Source organism: Oncorhynchus mykiss, chromosome 1 (assembly GCF_013265735.2).
Source record: "Oncorhynchus mykiss isolate Arlee chromosome 1, USDA_OmykA_1.1, whole genome shotgun sequence".
Classification (NCBI taxonomy): Eukaryota; Metazoa; Chordata; class Actinopteri; order Salmoniformes; family Salmonidae; genus Oncorhynchus; species Oncorhynchus mykiss.
The window spans coordinates 69,772,041-69,784,426 of NC_048565.1; the positions used below are offsets into that span (position 1 = coordinate 69,772,041).

General features: G+C 44.4%; 1 protein-coding gene across 5 annotated transcripts in view; it reads left to right on the plus strand.

Annotated features, from left to right (window-relative positions):
• The window catches only part of ltbp1 (latent transforming growth factor beta binding protein 1), a 132,039-nt gene that overhangs the window by 1,040 nt on the left and 118,613 nt on the right, over positions 1-12,386 (plus strand). For all 5 annotated transcript variants that reach the window (XM_021610250.2, XM_021610266.2, XM_021610258.2 and 2 more), the window contains exons 2-3: positions 591-661; positions 7,763-8,063. In XM_021610250.2, the coding sequence (XP_021465925.2) occupies positions 591-661; positions 7,763-8,063 (372 nt within the window). The remainder of the gene's footprint in view (positions 1-590; positions 662-7,762; positions 8,064-12,386) is intronic.

Below are 12,386 nucleotides of genomic sequence, written 5' to 3' on the forward strand. Positions count from 1 at the left end.
CCATCTTAAATGATACAGTGCATTTGTTTCTGGTAGCCTTTTGATATTTCTGACATATCAAAACACGTGCAATACTGCAGGCTACTTGTTTGAGACATTTAAACTAATTAATTTCAAGTTAAATTTATCACTTCTGAACTTTTTTTATTTTTTTACCACTTTCAAGTTGATACGAAATAAGGAAATGTATTAACATCCACTCAAAAGAGAGAAAGAAAAACAGCTAATTTAAAGCACTGTTCTAAAATAATAAAGTATGCTCAAAGGAAACTAAGTAGTCAAGTGAAATGGCACAGATCCTGTTGTATTCAGGAGCAAGACCAGAATTTGCAGGGCCCCAAGTCGCAGCACTCTCAGATGTATGATTAGTGGGAAATTCCCACAGTCTCAGCACCAGGCTAGGGACTCCCAGCTTCACCTCCAATAAAAGGAAACCCCAAAAAAACAGATCTGGCCCAGTTTTACTGGTTCATCACAGGCTGGGCGGCACAGGTGGGTCACTAGGCCCACCAGCAAGTGAGTTTTAGGCAAAATGAGTTTGTCTTGTTTGTGTGACAATGCTCGATCTCTGTCTCTGGGTGTTATTGCAGGGTGAATGTCTGTGGAGGGCAGTGCTGTCACGGATGGAGTAAGGCCTCTGGATCGCAGCGGTGCACCAAGCGTGAGTATCCACTACCACAGCCGAGCCGCTGCCGCAGGCGGGCCAAAAAGGTGCAGAGGTTCAAAATGTTCTTCCAAATTCTTGATGACAGTCTTGGATTCACTATATATTGTACATGGCACCTCATAACTTATTCCTTTGGAAAATGTACACAATCGTCTACTCCCGTTGTTCAGCAGGCAGATCTGTGCCAGAATACCAGCATCATGCTGAATATATATATATATATAATCCATCCAGTATACCTACGTCACCTACTCTACTTGGAAACTCACCCAAGCATACATACATACATACATGCACGCACACACGCTCGCTCGCTCGCACGCACGCACACACACACACACACACACACACACGCACACACATACATACATACGTACATGTATGTTTTGAAGGTGCCTTTAGATGATTAGCAGTGACAGATTGGAGAACAGCACCTTTCTATGCTACTCTCTATAAATAACTGGCATTGCTGACAGTGACGCTGCCCACCTGGGAACAATGACAGGACTGTCAGTGTGTTAGGGCCCGTGTTGCAGAGTCATGAGAACACTGTTATTGCATAGGAGTAGGCGCACAGGGTCGGCCCGAAAGAGAAACAGGTTTGGAGTGTTTTATACCTCTTGGCTCGGCCCCATCATCTGGATCTCTTTCCTATTCCACCGTGAGGCTTTGCCAGCTGGTTATATAAGAGACAGACGGTCTCTCCGCGCCGAGTCTGGTGGACCTCCTGGGGAAACCAGGGCTTACGTTTTAGTCTAGGACCCCTGATTCATATGTTTTATAGGCCCAGCGTGCCTGCACTACTCTGGTCTGCTCCCACTTAAGACTGCGCTCCACTTAGTAGACTGGCATGGTCTCCTTGGCATGGTCTGAGGCAGCAGAGGTTGGGTGGGGGAGTGGGTGCAGGCATGCAATCCACCGTGGGGGAATGCTACTGTTTACATGGGAACGGGAAACGCTGTGCATGGTCTCTGGAAGAGAACCAATAGTGGACATTCCTACAGTACCCAGGGCTTTAATTGGTCCTTTTGATGTCAGGATCAGAGTCCAGTATGCCCTACTGTAGCTAGATGCTGGAATCTGGGGGGACAGGATGGAGTAAGATGAAATGCTACAGGGAGTTTCAACGACTGCTTTTTTTTTTACAAATCTACGAAGATCTTTGTGCCACTAGATTTATTTTACTGTACAGTTGCTCTTTCTGGGAAAATGGCTTTATGTTTTTATTTTCTCAGCTTATCCCCAGGTCATCTGGTGTTCACCGCTCAGTTCATGATTTTTCACTGGCCGTGATATTAATATTTACAGTAGTATAGCACCAGGGAAGCACTGTGAGGAGAAGTTCCATTCATCTATAGCAATGAATTGCTTTAGACAACCCTAATAAATATGATGAATAATGCAACTATGATTGATGAATTAGTGTAACCGACCAATGCATACGCTTGGCTTTTCTTCCTTATTTTCATTGTGCTTGTTTTTTCCTACATGGAAAAATATTATAATAACTCACTCCTGGGCTATAGTCAGTCATATCTTTTATGGATCGCTCTCTATAGCTTTTGCTCAATTAGTTTTTCAGGATCAGCTCTTTTCTTTTCTCTACCTACCTTGTCACTGAAGGTAGACTAGGTTGTAAATCCACCCCCTAAATGTTTCATGGGGTTTGATTTCCAGGACACCCCAGCCCCCACTGCCCTCGTCGAAAATGCTAACAAAAGGGTTCCTTAATAGATATTCATTTTGTTTGTTCTGGCAACGCCTTACACGTGGCCTGCTGGCATGCTGCATAAAGTGCTCTTTCAGGTTGTCAGTCACGCCAGCAGCCTCCCACCAAGGCAAGCCCAGCTTTTCATTTTGCGGGTTGCTAGTAGAAGCTGTGAAAATCTCACCATACATTACCGCTAGGCTATTAATCCATGATATGTTTCATGCCAAGCCACCCACAATACATACTCAAGAATGTATGTGCATTTAAGAGTGAGTGTAGCTCATTTTAAAACGTTCCTTAAAATGTGACACAGAGAGCTGAAAACCTGGCCTATTTAATACATAGCAAATGGACCAAGCATGTTTAATCAGGAAGCTGTTATTGCCATTCTTTATGACATGACATCATGCTGTAACCATGACACTAATGTTGATAATATGTTATACATGTTTTGCACCTTAGATTAGATTGTTTGTTTATTTATTTGTTTGTCTTAATGGCATCCAGACAGTTTTAACCATGTGATGCAGATGTTACAAACACCTCTCTGTCCTCTTAATGGACTGTAATCTAATAGAGATGATGAGCAGACATCCCAAGGATTTACTCAGTCTATTCCTGACGCAAAGAAGGTAGTCTAACGACATGTGATTATTGAATTGCAGAGCGGAATAGCACTCTGTTTTTTTCTGCTAGATTCAAGACTATCCGCAACAGAAAATAGCTTGTAGTATTAATAGATATAATAACAAATGCCACTTAACATTCACTTTTATACAAAGTGGCTGACGGTACAGTGAGTGCATTCAAATGTGATCCCCGTGGGTATTCAATACACGACCTTGGCGTTGCCAGCTCTTACCAACTCTGAGCTGTGTATTAACACCCGGGAGCAGTCATTTCCTGTACCTATTCTACCTACACTATCTGCAGAACTGCAGTGTTCCTCTTTAATATTACAGCTGTCCATAACCATATTCCCGCAAGTTCAATTCAAGGGAATAAAAAGACAGGAGTAGAAATGAAAGATAAAGATTGTTAGACTTTTTTTTGTCTGAGAGAGACCCGCGTTAGATGGTCTTCCAGATCCCTTTGAGGTTCAGGCAGCAGCATCTCCATCAGGCTCAATCCCTCCGCTTCCACTGAGGTCTGGCGGGGCTATGTACAATGTGTAGCCGCATGGTAATCAAACGCTTTTTAAAGCTGCCCAGTCCATTTCTCCCTTAACTGAGTGCAACTCAAAAGTAAGCAGACCGGGCCAGACAAAACAGAACATGAAAATATTTCACTTCTGCGTAGCTGCACGGCACAGCTGAGGAGCAGTCTTCATTTTTCACAAAGGATCGCTCAAGAAGAGGCTACTTGAAACTCACCCAAAGTTAAGAGAATGTGACAGGTTCTACCATTTTATATTTTTAAATGCCCAATGCAGCCGTTTTTATATAAATTGAGTACCTTACTAACAGATTTCCATAAAAATGGGCAAAAGTAGCTTTTTAGCAACATGTTTTTTTCCTCAAGCAATAATTTTGCTAGGACTGTCTGGGAGTGGTCTGAGTGGGGAGGGGGAAACTGAAAACTAACTGTTATTGGCAGAGAGGTTTGGAACACTTTTTGTTATTGGTCTATTAACCAATTTACTGCATGGTGATGTCACCATCTAAATCCAAAACTCCCGCCCATGCAACCTGTTGATCAACCTGTTCCTGTGCAGATTGTATTTTCAACCATTAACTCTCAGGAAATAAAACGTAAAAATTCACACTTTTACCGTGTTAATTTAATCCGCTGTTGTACAATATGATGTAAAAAATAAAAAATAAATGTTTTACTGCACTGGGACTTTAAGTTCTCTCGTGCTTTGCCTTGCGTGTCCCTAAAAGACAGCGCAGGATGTTGAAAGCAAATGATGCAGCCAGATACTGTAATGATGTGGATGGGATGGACTAACAAAGGTGTTTTTGTGCTCTTGCTCCTCATCCTTAGTTGAGGGTCATTTAAAGATGCTGTAGCGCTCACAGGGCTAGTCCAATCTATATGAGAAATAAAACTATAGCCAGTTGGAAGAGGCAGAGAAACTCTTTTGAAAATGAACAAGGAAAAGCTAAAGACTTTACTGTCAAATTAATATTTAAAACGCTCCTGTAATCCAGGTAATCCCACCATTATATCTGATATTTAATGTTCTCAGAACAACTTGATGGAATATACTCCCCATCTGAATACTGCTACTTTGTGTCTTGGTCTCTGTTGCGTTACCAGGACTGCCCTTTGCAGACCTCATAGCCAGGCTTTATTTTCCTGATTACTTGACGTTTCCTTTGTGGATTTCTTTGGTTACTCAGGGCCGTCAGGTATGTGTTTAGTCTCTGGGTCTCCTCTCTACGCATACATACCATGCATTTCTCTGCGATCGCAGCCGCCTGCCAACACCAGGCGAGCACGACTCGGACGTTTCTTTTGCCAAGCCAGAGAGCTAAAGGGAGGGAATGAAAAAGAGGGGGAAGGGGGAAGAAGAGCATAATAAATCAGGGAAATCAGTCCATTCTTAGACAATGGAAATGTGTGACGAGAGAGATGGAGGAAATAGAGCGGTGTTCATCTCAACCCAGCACCTGGTGATTTATGATTAGTCTGCTGATTGAGGGGAACGTCTGTGGCTGCTGTCATTGTACAGTGCCTATCCAGACGCCCTGGATCTGGAGCAGCAGTTAAGTGGGGTGAGGACCAAGTATGGGCACAGTACCATGGCAACAGGAATGTCTTAATCGACTTGGCTCTTCAATGTCTGACACTTGGCTGGAAGTTTACAATGCTGCTGCTTATTCAATGGACAGCAACAGAATTAAATGTGGTCTTGTGTTAACTCCAGCGATAAACACAATGATTAGCTCTAATTGATAGAAATGGCCATTGAGGCCCAGACTGCTTGAGTCAGCAATGAAGGGGCTCTGTCTCTGTCCTACATATTGTACAGGAGGTGGGCAGACAGACACAGTTTATATTGAGTAGAAGCATGAGTGAGAAAAAAGACATCAGGCAAAAAGTAACATTATCTTTCTTGTCAAACACAGTATTCACACAACTGCAACACTATTTCAGACCCAATTTAACTGTGTGTGTGTGAGGAAAGAATCAGGTAATAAAAACCTTGGGTCGTCCGCTGCCTTGGGAATCAGTGAGGCTTTTGGGATTGGTGTGGACAGGCTGTAGGATGGCTGGTTATTCAACTAATGGTACATCCCCTAACACCTGCACTAGAACATTATTTCCTGAGAGAGGGAGGAAATAAACACATACATTTTTGTATTCCGTGACAGACCTTTGCAGACTCCAGCAACGCTCCCTATGAGTCAGCCGAGTTGTAGTTTCATCAAAGTGTAATGTCAGTTTGAATTATTTATTTTCCCTCCCCAGCTAACACTTAAATCGGCATCACTTATACCGTGCCCTTGTCACAGAACAGTATTCTGTGTAGCCCTACCTCTGCCTGAGAGGAACTATTCACAAACAGATGGCAGCCTTACTCAGGTCCGGCCTTACTCAGGTCCGTCCTTACTCAGGTCCGGCCTTACTCAGGTCCGGCCTTACTCAGGTCCCGCCTTACTTAGGTCCGGCCTTACTCAGGTCCGGCTTTACTCAGGTCCCACAAAGGTACATCGGCGAAAAAATAAAACAATTTACCTTACTCGGAAATGAAAGCAAAAAAAGGCGCCCCAGAATGGAAAATTATAGTGTGGGCTATGTAGAAACCAAAACGTAACTCAGCAGGAGTGATGTAGTCTGTGATGTAATCGCCCCCTGATGCTTGTTGCACAGCATGCGTTCATTAGCTCTCGTGTGTCTGAATAGCTCAGTGGGGGGGAGAAGCGCTGAGCCAGTGGTGAACCAGTTGTAGATGCCCATCGAGAGAGAGGGATTTTTTTTTCAAGCCTCTCATTGATCACTTTCACAAATCAAAAGGAGCTAATGAGGAGTGTGGTGGAGGAACACCCCCTCAGGGACCCTGTGGGGCCGGGGAGAGAGAGACCCGTCACTTAGCCTTTTCCTCTCACACTTCACACATGTGTAGCCCACTGGAATTTTGGCTCAGCTGAAAGCAAGTGTGTGTGTGGTTGAAAAATGCTTTGTAATTGAAAAATGTCCACCCCAGTCCTGTGTCTTTTAGAGAAAAGAGCCCAATGTAATTACAGGTGACCTGCAAGTATCCTGTATCTAATTCAAAGAAAACCCCAAATACATACGTACATATACACACACTCTCTGACACTCTCCTTCTCTCTGATGCCCCAACCCACCGCACATGATGTCATTGCACCAGGGACTCCAGTCATTGATTGCAGGGCCTCTGCTTGAGTAAAGCACCACCAAACTCTCAGCTTTGGGATGGGTGGGGATATATTCACTGTGTGGGGAACCATGGAGTTGGTATTTACATTGGCTGCTAATAATGACAGAGAGAAAGGCATGGGAACACTTTTCTCTGACTATGATTGTTAGGCATTCAGATTCTGTCTTTTTTTAAATTCCTGTCCCTTTTTTATGCAGGACAGAAAGCTTATTATGAATGCTCAGTACTGTATTTGTTAACCAGGGTAGAAAAAAACATGTTTGGTAATGCATTAATTCATGATACTTATTTCCTATTTTGTACATTACTTCTGGTTTGAATAATGACTATATGACAACTAAATGAATCCCTCTGAGTTTCCTCAATAAATGTCTGAAAATTCACTGAGTGGACAAAACATTAGCTCTTTCCATGACACAGACTGACCAGGTGATAGCTTTGATCCCTTATTGATGTCACTTTATCAGTGTAGATGAAGCGGAGGAGACAGGTTAGATAAGGATTTTTAAGCCTTGAGACATGGATTATGTATGTGTGCCATTCAGAGGGTGAATGGGCAAGACAAAAGATTGAAGTGCCTTTGAGTGGGGTATGGTAGTAGGTACCAGGCACACCGGTTTGAGTGTGTAAAGAACTGCAACGCTGCTGAGTTTTTCACGCTCAACAGTTTCCTGTGTGTATCAAGAATGGTCCACCACCCAAAGGATATCCAGCCTACTTGACACAATTGTGGGAAGCATTGGAGTTAACATGGGCCAGCATCCCTGTGGGACACTTTGGACACTGTGTATGGTCCATGCCCTGACGGATTGAGACTATTCTGAGGGCAAAAGAAGTTGAAAGTCAATATTATGAAGGTGTTCCTAATGTTTTTTACACTCGGTGTAGCTACCAAAGTGCTCTCTGAGGCAACGTCATAGAGGTGGCGTTTAACATGGGATATGTCTGCTTCTGGAGTGTGCGCCCGTGTGAAAATGTACACATTGCCATCTTACTCTGTCTTTCTCTTTTCCCCCTATGTTTTGTGCTGCAGCCAAATGCCTGCCCCAGTGCCAGAATGGAGGAATGTGTCTGAGGCCCCAGCTCTGTGTCTGCAAGCCGGGCTTCAATGGCAAGGCATGTGAACAGAAGACCATGCCCACCTCCTCCATCCCAGCGCAGCCAGGGAACGGCCACACCAATGGACACACCAATGGCCGTAGCATAGTGCCCCAGAGGCCCATTCCCCAGCAGGTGCCCATTCCCCAGCAGGGTTATGCCCCAGTCCCTGTCAGCAACATGGCTCAGATGACCCTGACCGTCAAGCAGTCCCCCCACCTTGTCCGACCCCAGCAGTGAGTATTCTCTCTTCAGCTGCAGCATGTGGTTGACAACCCCCACTGGTGTCCATTTATTGTATATATGAGAATGCTTGAAATGGTTTGGTTAAGCCATCACTCTCTTCCAATCTGTTTTTGTTTCACGTTCCTCACAGTTTATTAGTAGTGGAGTCGAAGTGGTGCATACTGTCAAACAAAGCTTGAGTTGGTCGGACGGCTCATCTGTAAATAATCATACAGGCACTCTGCTGGTGCCCCACACGGTGTCAGAGAGGACAGCGAGGGCCTCAGCCCGTTCTCCATAGCAATTAGGTTCATGTGAAAAAACGTTTTCTCTGTGAGAGTTTTAACAGCGCTCTTAAGACTGGACTTCCTCCTACTGGTTTGATTGAGTTATTGTTGTTTATCAACTAAATATAGTTTTGTTATCACCATCCATTAGTGTGATGGGTTTAATCACTTAGAGCATTTTAATATACTGTATTTGAAACGGTGCTAGCTCCTGCTGCTGTTGGTTTGTTTTGCCTGTCACTACAGTAGACTGTTGGAAAATGTGCAATCACATCGGACGTGGCGCAAGGCCCTCGTCTTGTCAAGAGTAATCAGAGTGAATGCAGACTTTGAGTAAATCTCTGTTTTCACTCGAATGTGGGGCAATGTGTTGATAGAAATGTCCAAAATTTCCTCACATCGGGTCCAAGAAATGTTGGCACGGGTTGTTTAGTTCTGATATTGATGAATGATATTTAAAATGTTAATGAATCCATTTTATGTGCTGTGTTCTACGTGCGTTCGCTGTAAAACGTCTGAGGTTTTATGCGTTTCTCAGGCGGTGTAATTGCTCCCAGATCTGTGTGCTCAAAAGCTGCTCTCAATTTCCACTGGGGCTTATTTCTCTCAGAGAGCTATTCCCCCATCACTCATTAGAGAGAAGGAACATGTCATCTGATATGTCGAAGAAAAAAAGGATCTCAAGGTCAATCATTCATAATCAGATCAGTTAGCTATGCAGGGAAAGAGTAATAAAGACTTAATTTTATACTATTAAAAAAATGTATTTCTACTAAATGTGTCACATTTCGGTGCAGTTTCAAGAGATGTCAGATAGTACTCTGTATTTTTATTTAAAACGAGAGAGCGTGTCCTGTGTGATAAATGGACGACTGGACCAATGGCTGGTTTCAGTGAAGCCTCTGTCTACAAATGACACATGCCTTCTGATCCCATCAAAGAGAGGGTCGTCAGGTCAGTGGAATGGTGTTCCTTTGCTGATGGGATTTCATTGGTCAGATCCCCACAGTGATGTAACTTAATGGATTAACCTGTTAGCATCACTCTAGTTTATTGAACCCCGATGCTATTATGGCTAGTATCGGATCTTTGTACCACTGTTTTGTTTGTGTCTGGCGTGTCCTCATTGGTTGGCGGATTGCAAGAGATATCAATGGCACTTAGGTTGTGTTTTATCATGCGGTTGTTGGTTCAGTCATTTAGGCTAAGTATAAGAACCTGCTGTGCTGTGAAGCGTCTCACCCCATCATTTATCTAAGTGGGGTTGAAGAGGTCTGGACTGGGCCCTGGTAGTACTGGAGTTGATGGTTTACAGGGAGAAGACAAGATTTAGAGCTCAGAAAGTTGTGTGTGTGTGTGTGTGTGTGTGCGCGAGTGCGTGTACGTGCGTGTGTGTGCGTGCGTGCGTGCGTGTGTGTGTGCGTGGTGTGCATATGCGTGGTGTTACTTCATTCACTCAGGGGAAGTAATAAGACAAAACGAGAAGAGTGAAGCACAGGTGGCTCTATAGCCTCCTTAATTCCTAAAGCCGCTGCTTTTAATAAGTAAACGTGACACCCGTCTGCCTGTATCTTATTCATGCCCACATTACAGTAGAGCAGGAAGGTTTAAGGATATTCGCTGATATTCATACTGTAAACTGTGATGGCAATTAGGCTCTACATGTATAACTCTGCTACTCTAATGGGACCTCTATGGTGAACACTGTTATTCAGTGGTACTGTATGGTGTGTCCATGGAGTAGGCCAGGCTGTGCTCTATTTGAACTCCTGCCCCTGTGGTTCTCAGTCACCTGACCCTTTGACAGGCCTCGGAAAGCAAGTGCTGGATGGTTTGTGTGAGAATGACCCGATGTTGTGGGTCAAGTAATGACTTTCTCACTGTGTGTCTTTTTCTCCTTCTGCCCCCCCCCCCCCCCCCTCTCAGAGAAAACCCCTGCAGAGCCATGTGTCATCCGCCCACATCAGTTTTAAGTAACATTCCCCATTTCAAACATGAGTCAAGTCGTGTAATCATATCTGCCTTTATTAATCATTTCCTACTGGTCATACACTAAGCCTTACACAAATTCCCCCCCTGTTACTCAGAGGCAACGCTTGTATTGATCTGTTGGTGGGGTTGGGGTGAGGACTGGGTGGATGAGGAATGAATGACCTCAGCACCTGTGGGGAGAGTGACTGACTCAGAGGGAGAGGTTTGGACAGATGGCACACTCTTCCTCCTCCCTCTCTTCCTCTCTCTCCCTTGCAGTGTGGGCCGCAGACTTGCTGTGAGTGTGTTGATGTTTCCAGGTCCTTTTTACAATGTATGTGTAACGCAGGAATTTCCTTGTGGTGCCAGTATGTTCCTAGTTACACCCAGGAAGTTGGCTATTTCTCCTCTCTCTGGTTTTTCATTGTAAGAATGGAAAAATGGAAACTGTATCCAAGCAGCAGTTGAGTAGAATCCCACTGGAACCAAATGAATCAAACGGGATGAGCTCCACATTCCAAGTGTGCAAGGTGCTGGGTCTTGTTATTGAGTCAATCAGAGAATCAACTAACCGCAACAGAGCACTGACATATGTGAGTATCCTCCTCTGTCTCTCTCTCTCTCTCCTTCGCCATCTCTCTTTCTTTTGCTCTCTCTCTCTCTCATCTGACTATGAGACTATGAGCGCGCTCTGTTGAAGTTCACTGGGTTCATTACGGTAGAGCGGAGTGTGCCGGTTCTCGTGGGGAGGACTTGGAATGGTAGCAGGGGCCGGTGGTGGAGTGTGTGAGTGTGGCCAGAGAATTTGAGTGCTGAAGGCCGAGACTGCACAGGTTCACCCCCTGTCAATGATCTGTTTATATAGAAATAAGCAAGATCTTCACTCTGATATTTCAGACTACCAGGCTCTTGTAACCATTCCTTGGATACAGTGAAAAGAAATCTTTCTTTTTTTCTATTTAATTACACAGCCGTTGCCAGCACACCCAGTCTTGCCAGATATTTTGTTGAGACTGGAATAAGATCTTATGTTTATAACTTCTCCCTTTCCCTCTCTTCGTCTACCCTGATTTTTCAGCTCTTTCTTGCTGGTATATTTAAATCTTAGCTGCAGTAGACACCATTGTATTTATTTGACAGAGTAACAACATTTCATGCATGCCGTCGATGGTAGAAATCCTTTAAATCTCAGCCTGAAGCCAGATTCTGATTGGACTGTTCCTTACTACAAATTGTACCCAAATAACCCCAAACATATTATTAGTGTTTGTTGTGTCTGCTCCAGTCACAACAAAGCATTGACCTCCCATTGACCTCACACAGTCCATGTGATAATCCTCTTCCTTTTGTCCCTGTTTTGTAAACCATCCTTGTACTACCTGTGATTGGTCTGACTCTTCAAGCCCTTTGATGTCTACAGCCACCTGTTCAGAATAGAGCCAGCCTCGTAGATTAAGTCAAAGAGATGAGAAGAGCAACAAAGAGTGGATGAGGCCCCTGTGTCACTGAAACTTTAGCTATGCCCATGAGAGAAGACCGCTTTAAATTGCTATACTGTGTTATTGGAAATCTTCACCCATGCTTCTCAGACCCATCTCCACCCCAGAGCTTCTAATGTAAGCACGTGACCAGCTGGTTTCTATCTCCCAAGCAGCAGGCTATAGTGTCAAAGAACACATCTGTCCATTCTTTTTCTCTCTACCTCAGCTGCTGCTGCTGATGGTGGAATTGCAGTGGCTGTTAAGAATAGTCTACTGTGGGGCCCTCTTACTACAACAGAGGGCTTCTGTTTCAGTGTTGTGGTTGGAGGACCACACTCATACCTTTGTGGCTGGTCAGAGCCTCCTAAGGGGGTGCCTCTTAAGAAGGTAGCTTTGCTGTGAGTCGGCGAGCATTTAGAGTCAGCAGAGCTGGGCAAGGGAGAGACCAGCCCAACCCTAACCTCTCACCTCTCGTCGTTTGGGAGGAGGTAAAGAGATACCCCCTTCTATTCTAGGAATGGGGAGTGATGAGAGTGGTAGGGGTTGAAGTGTTTTCACCACTGACGCGCACACGCACTCACATACACATTTACTG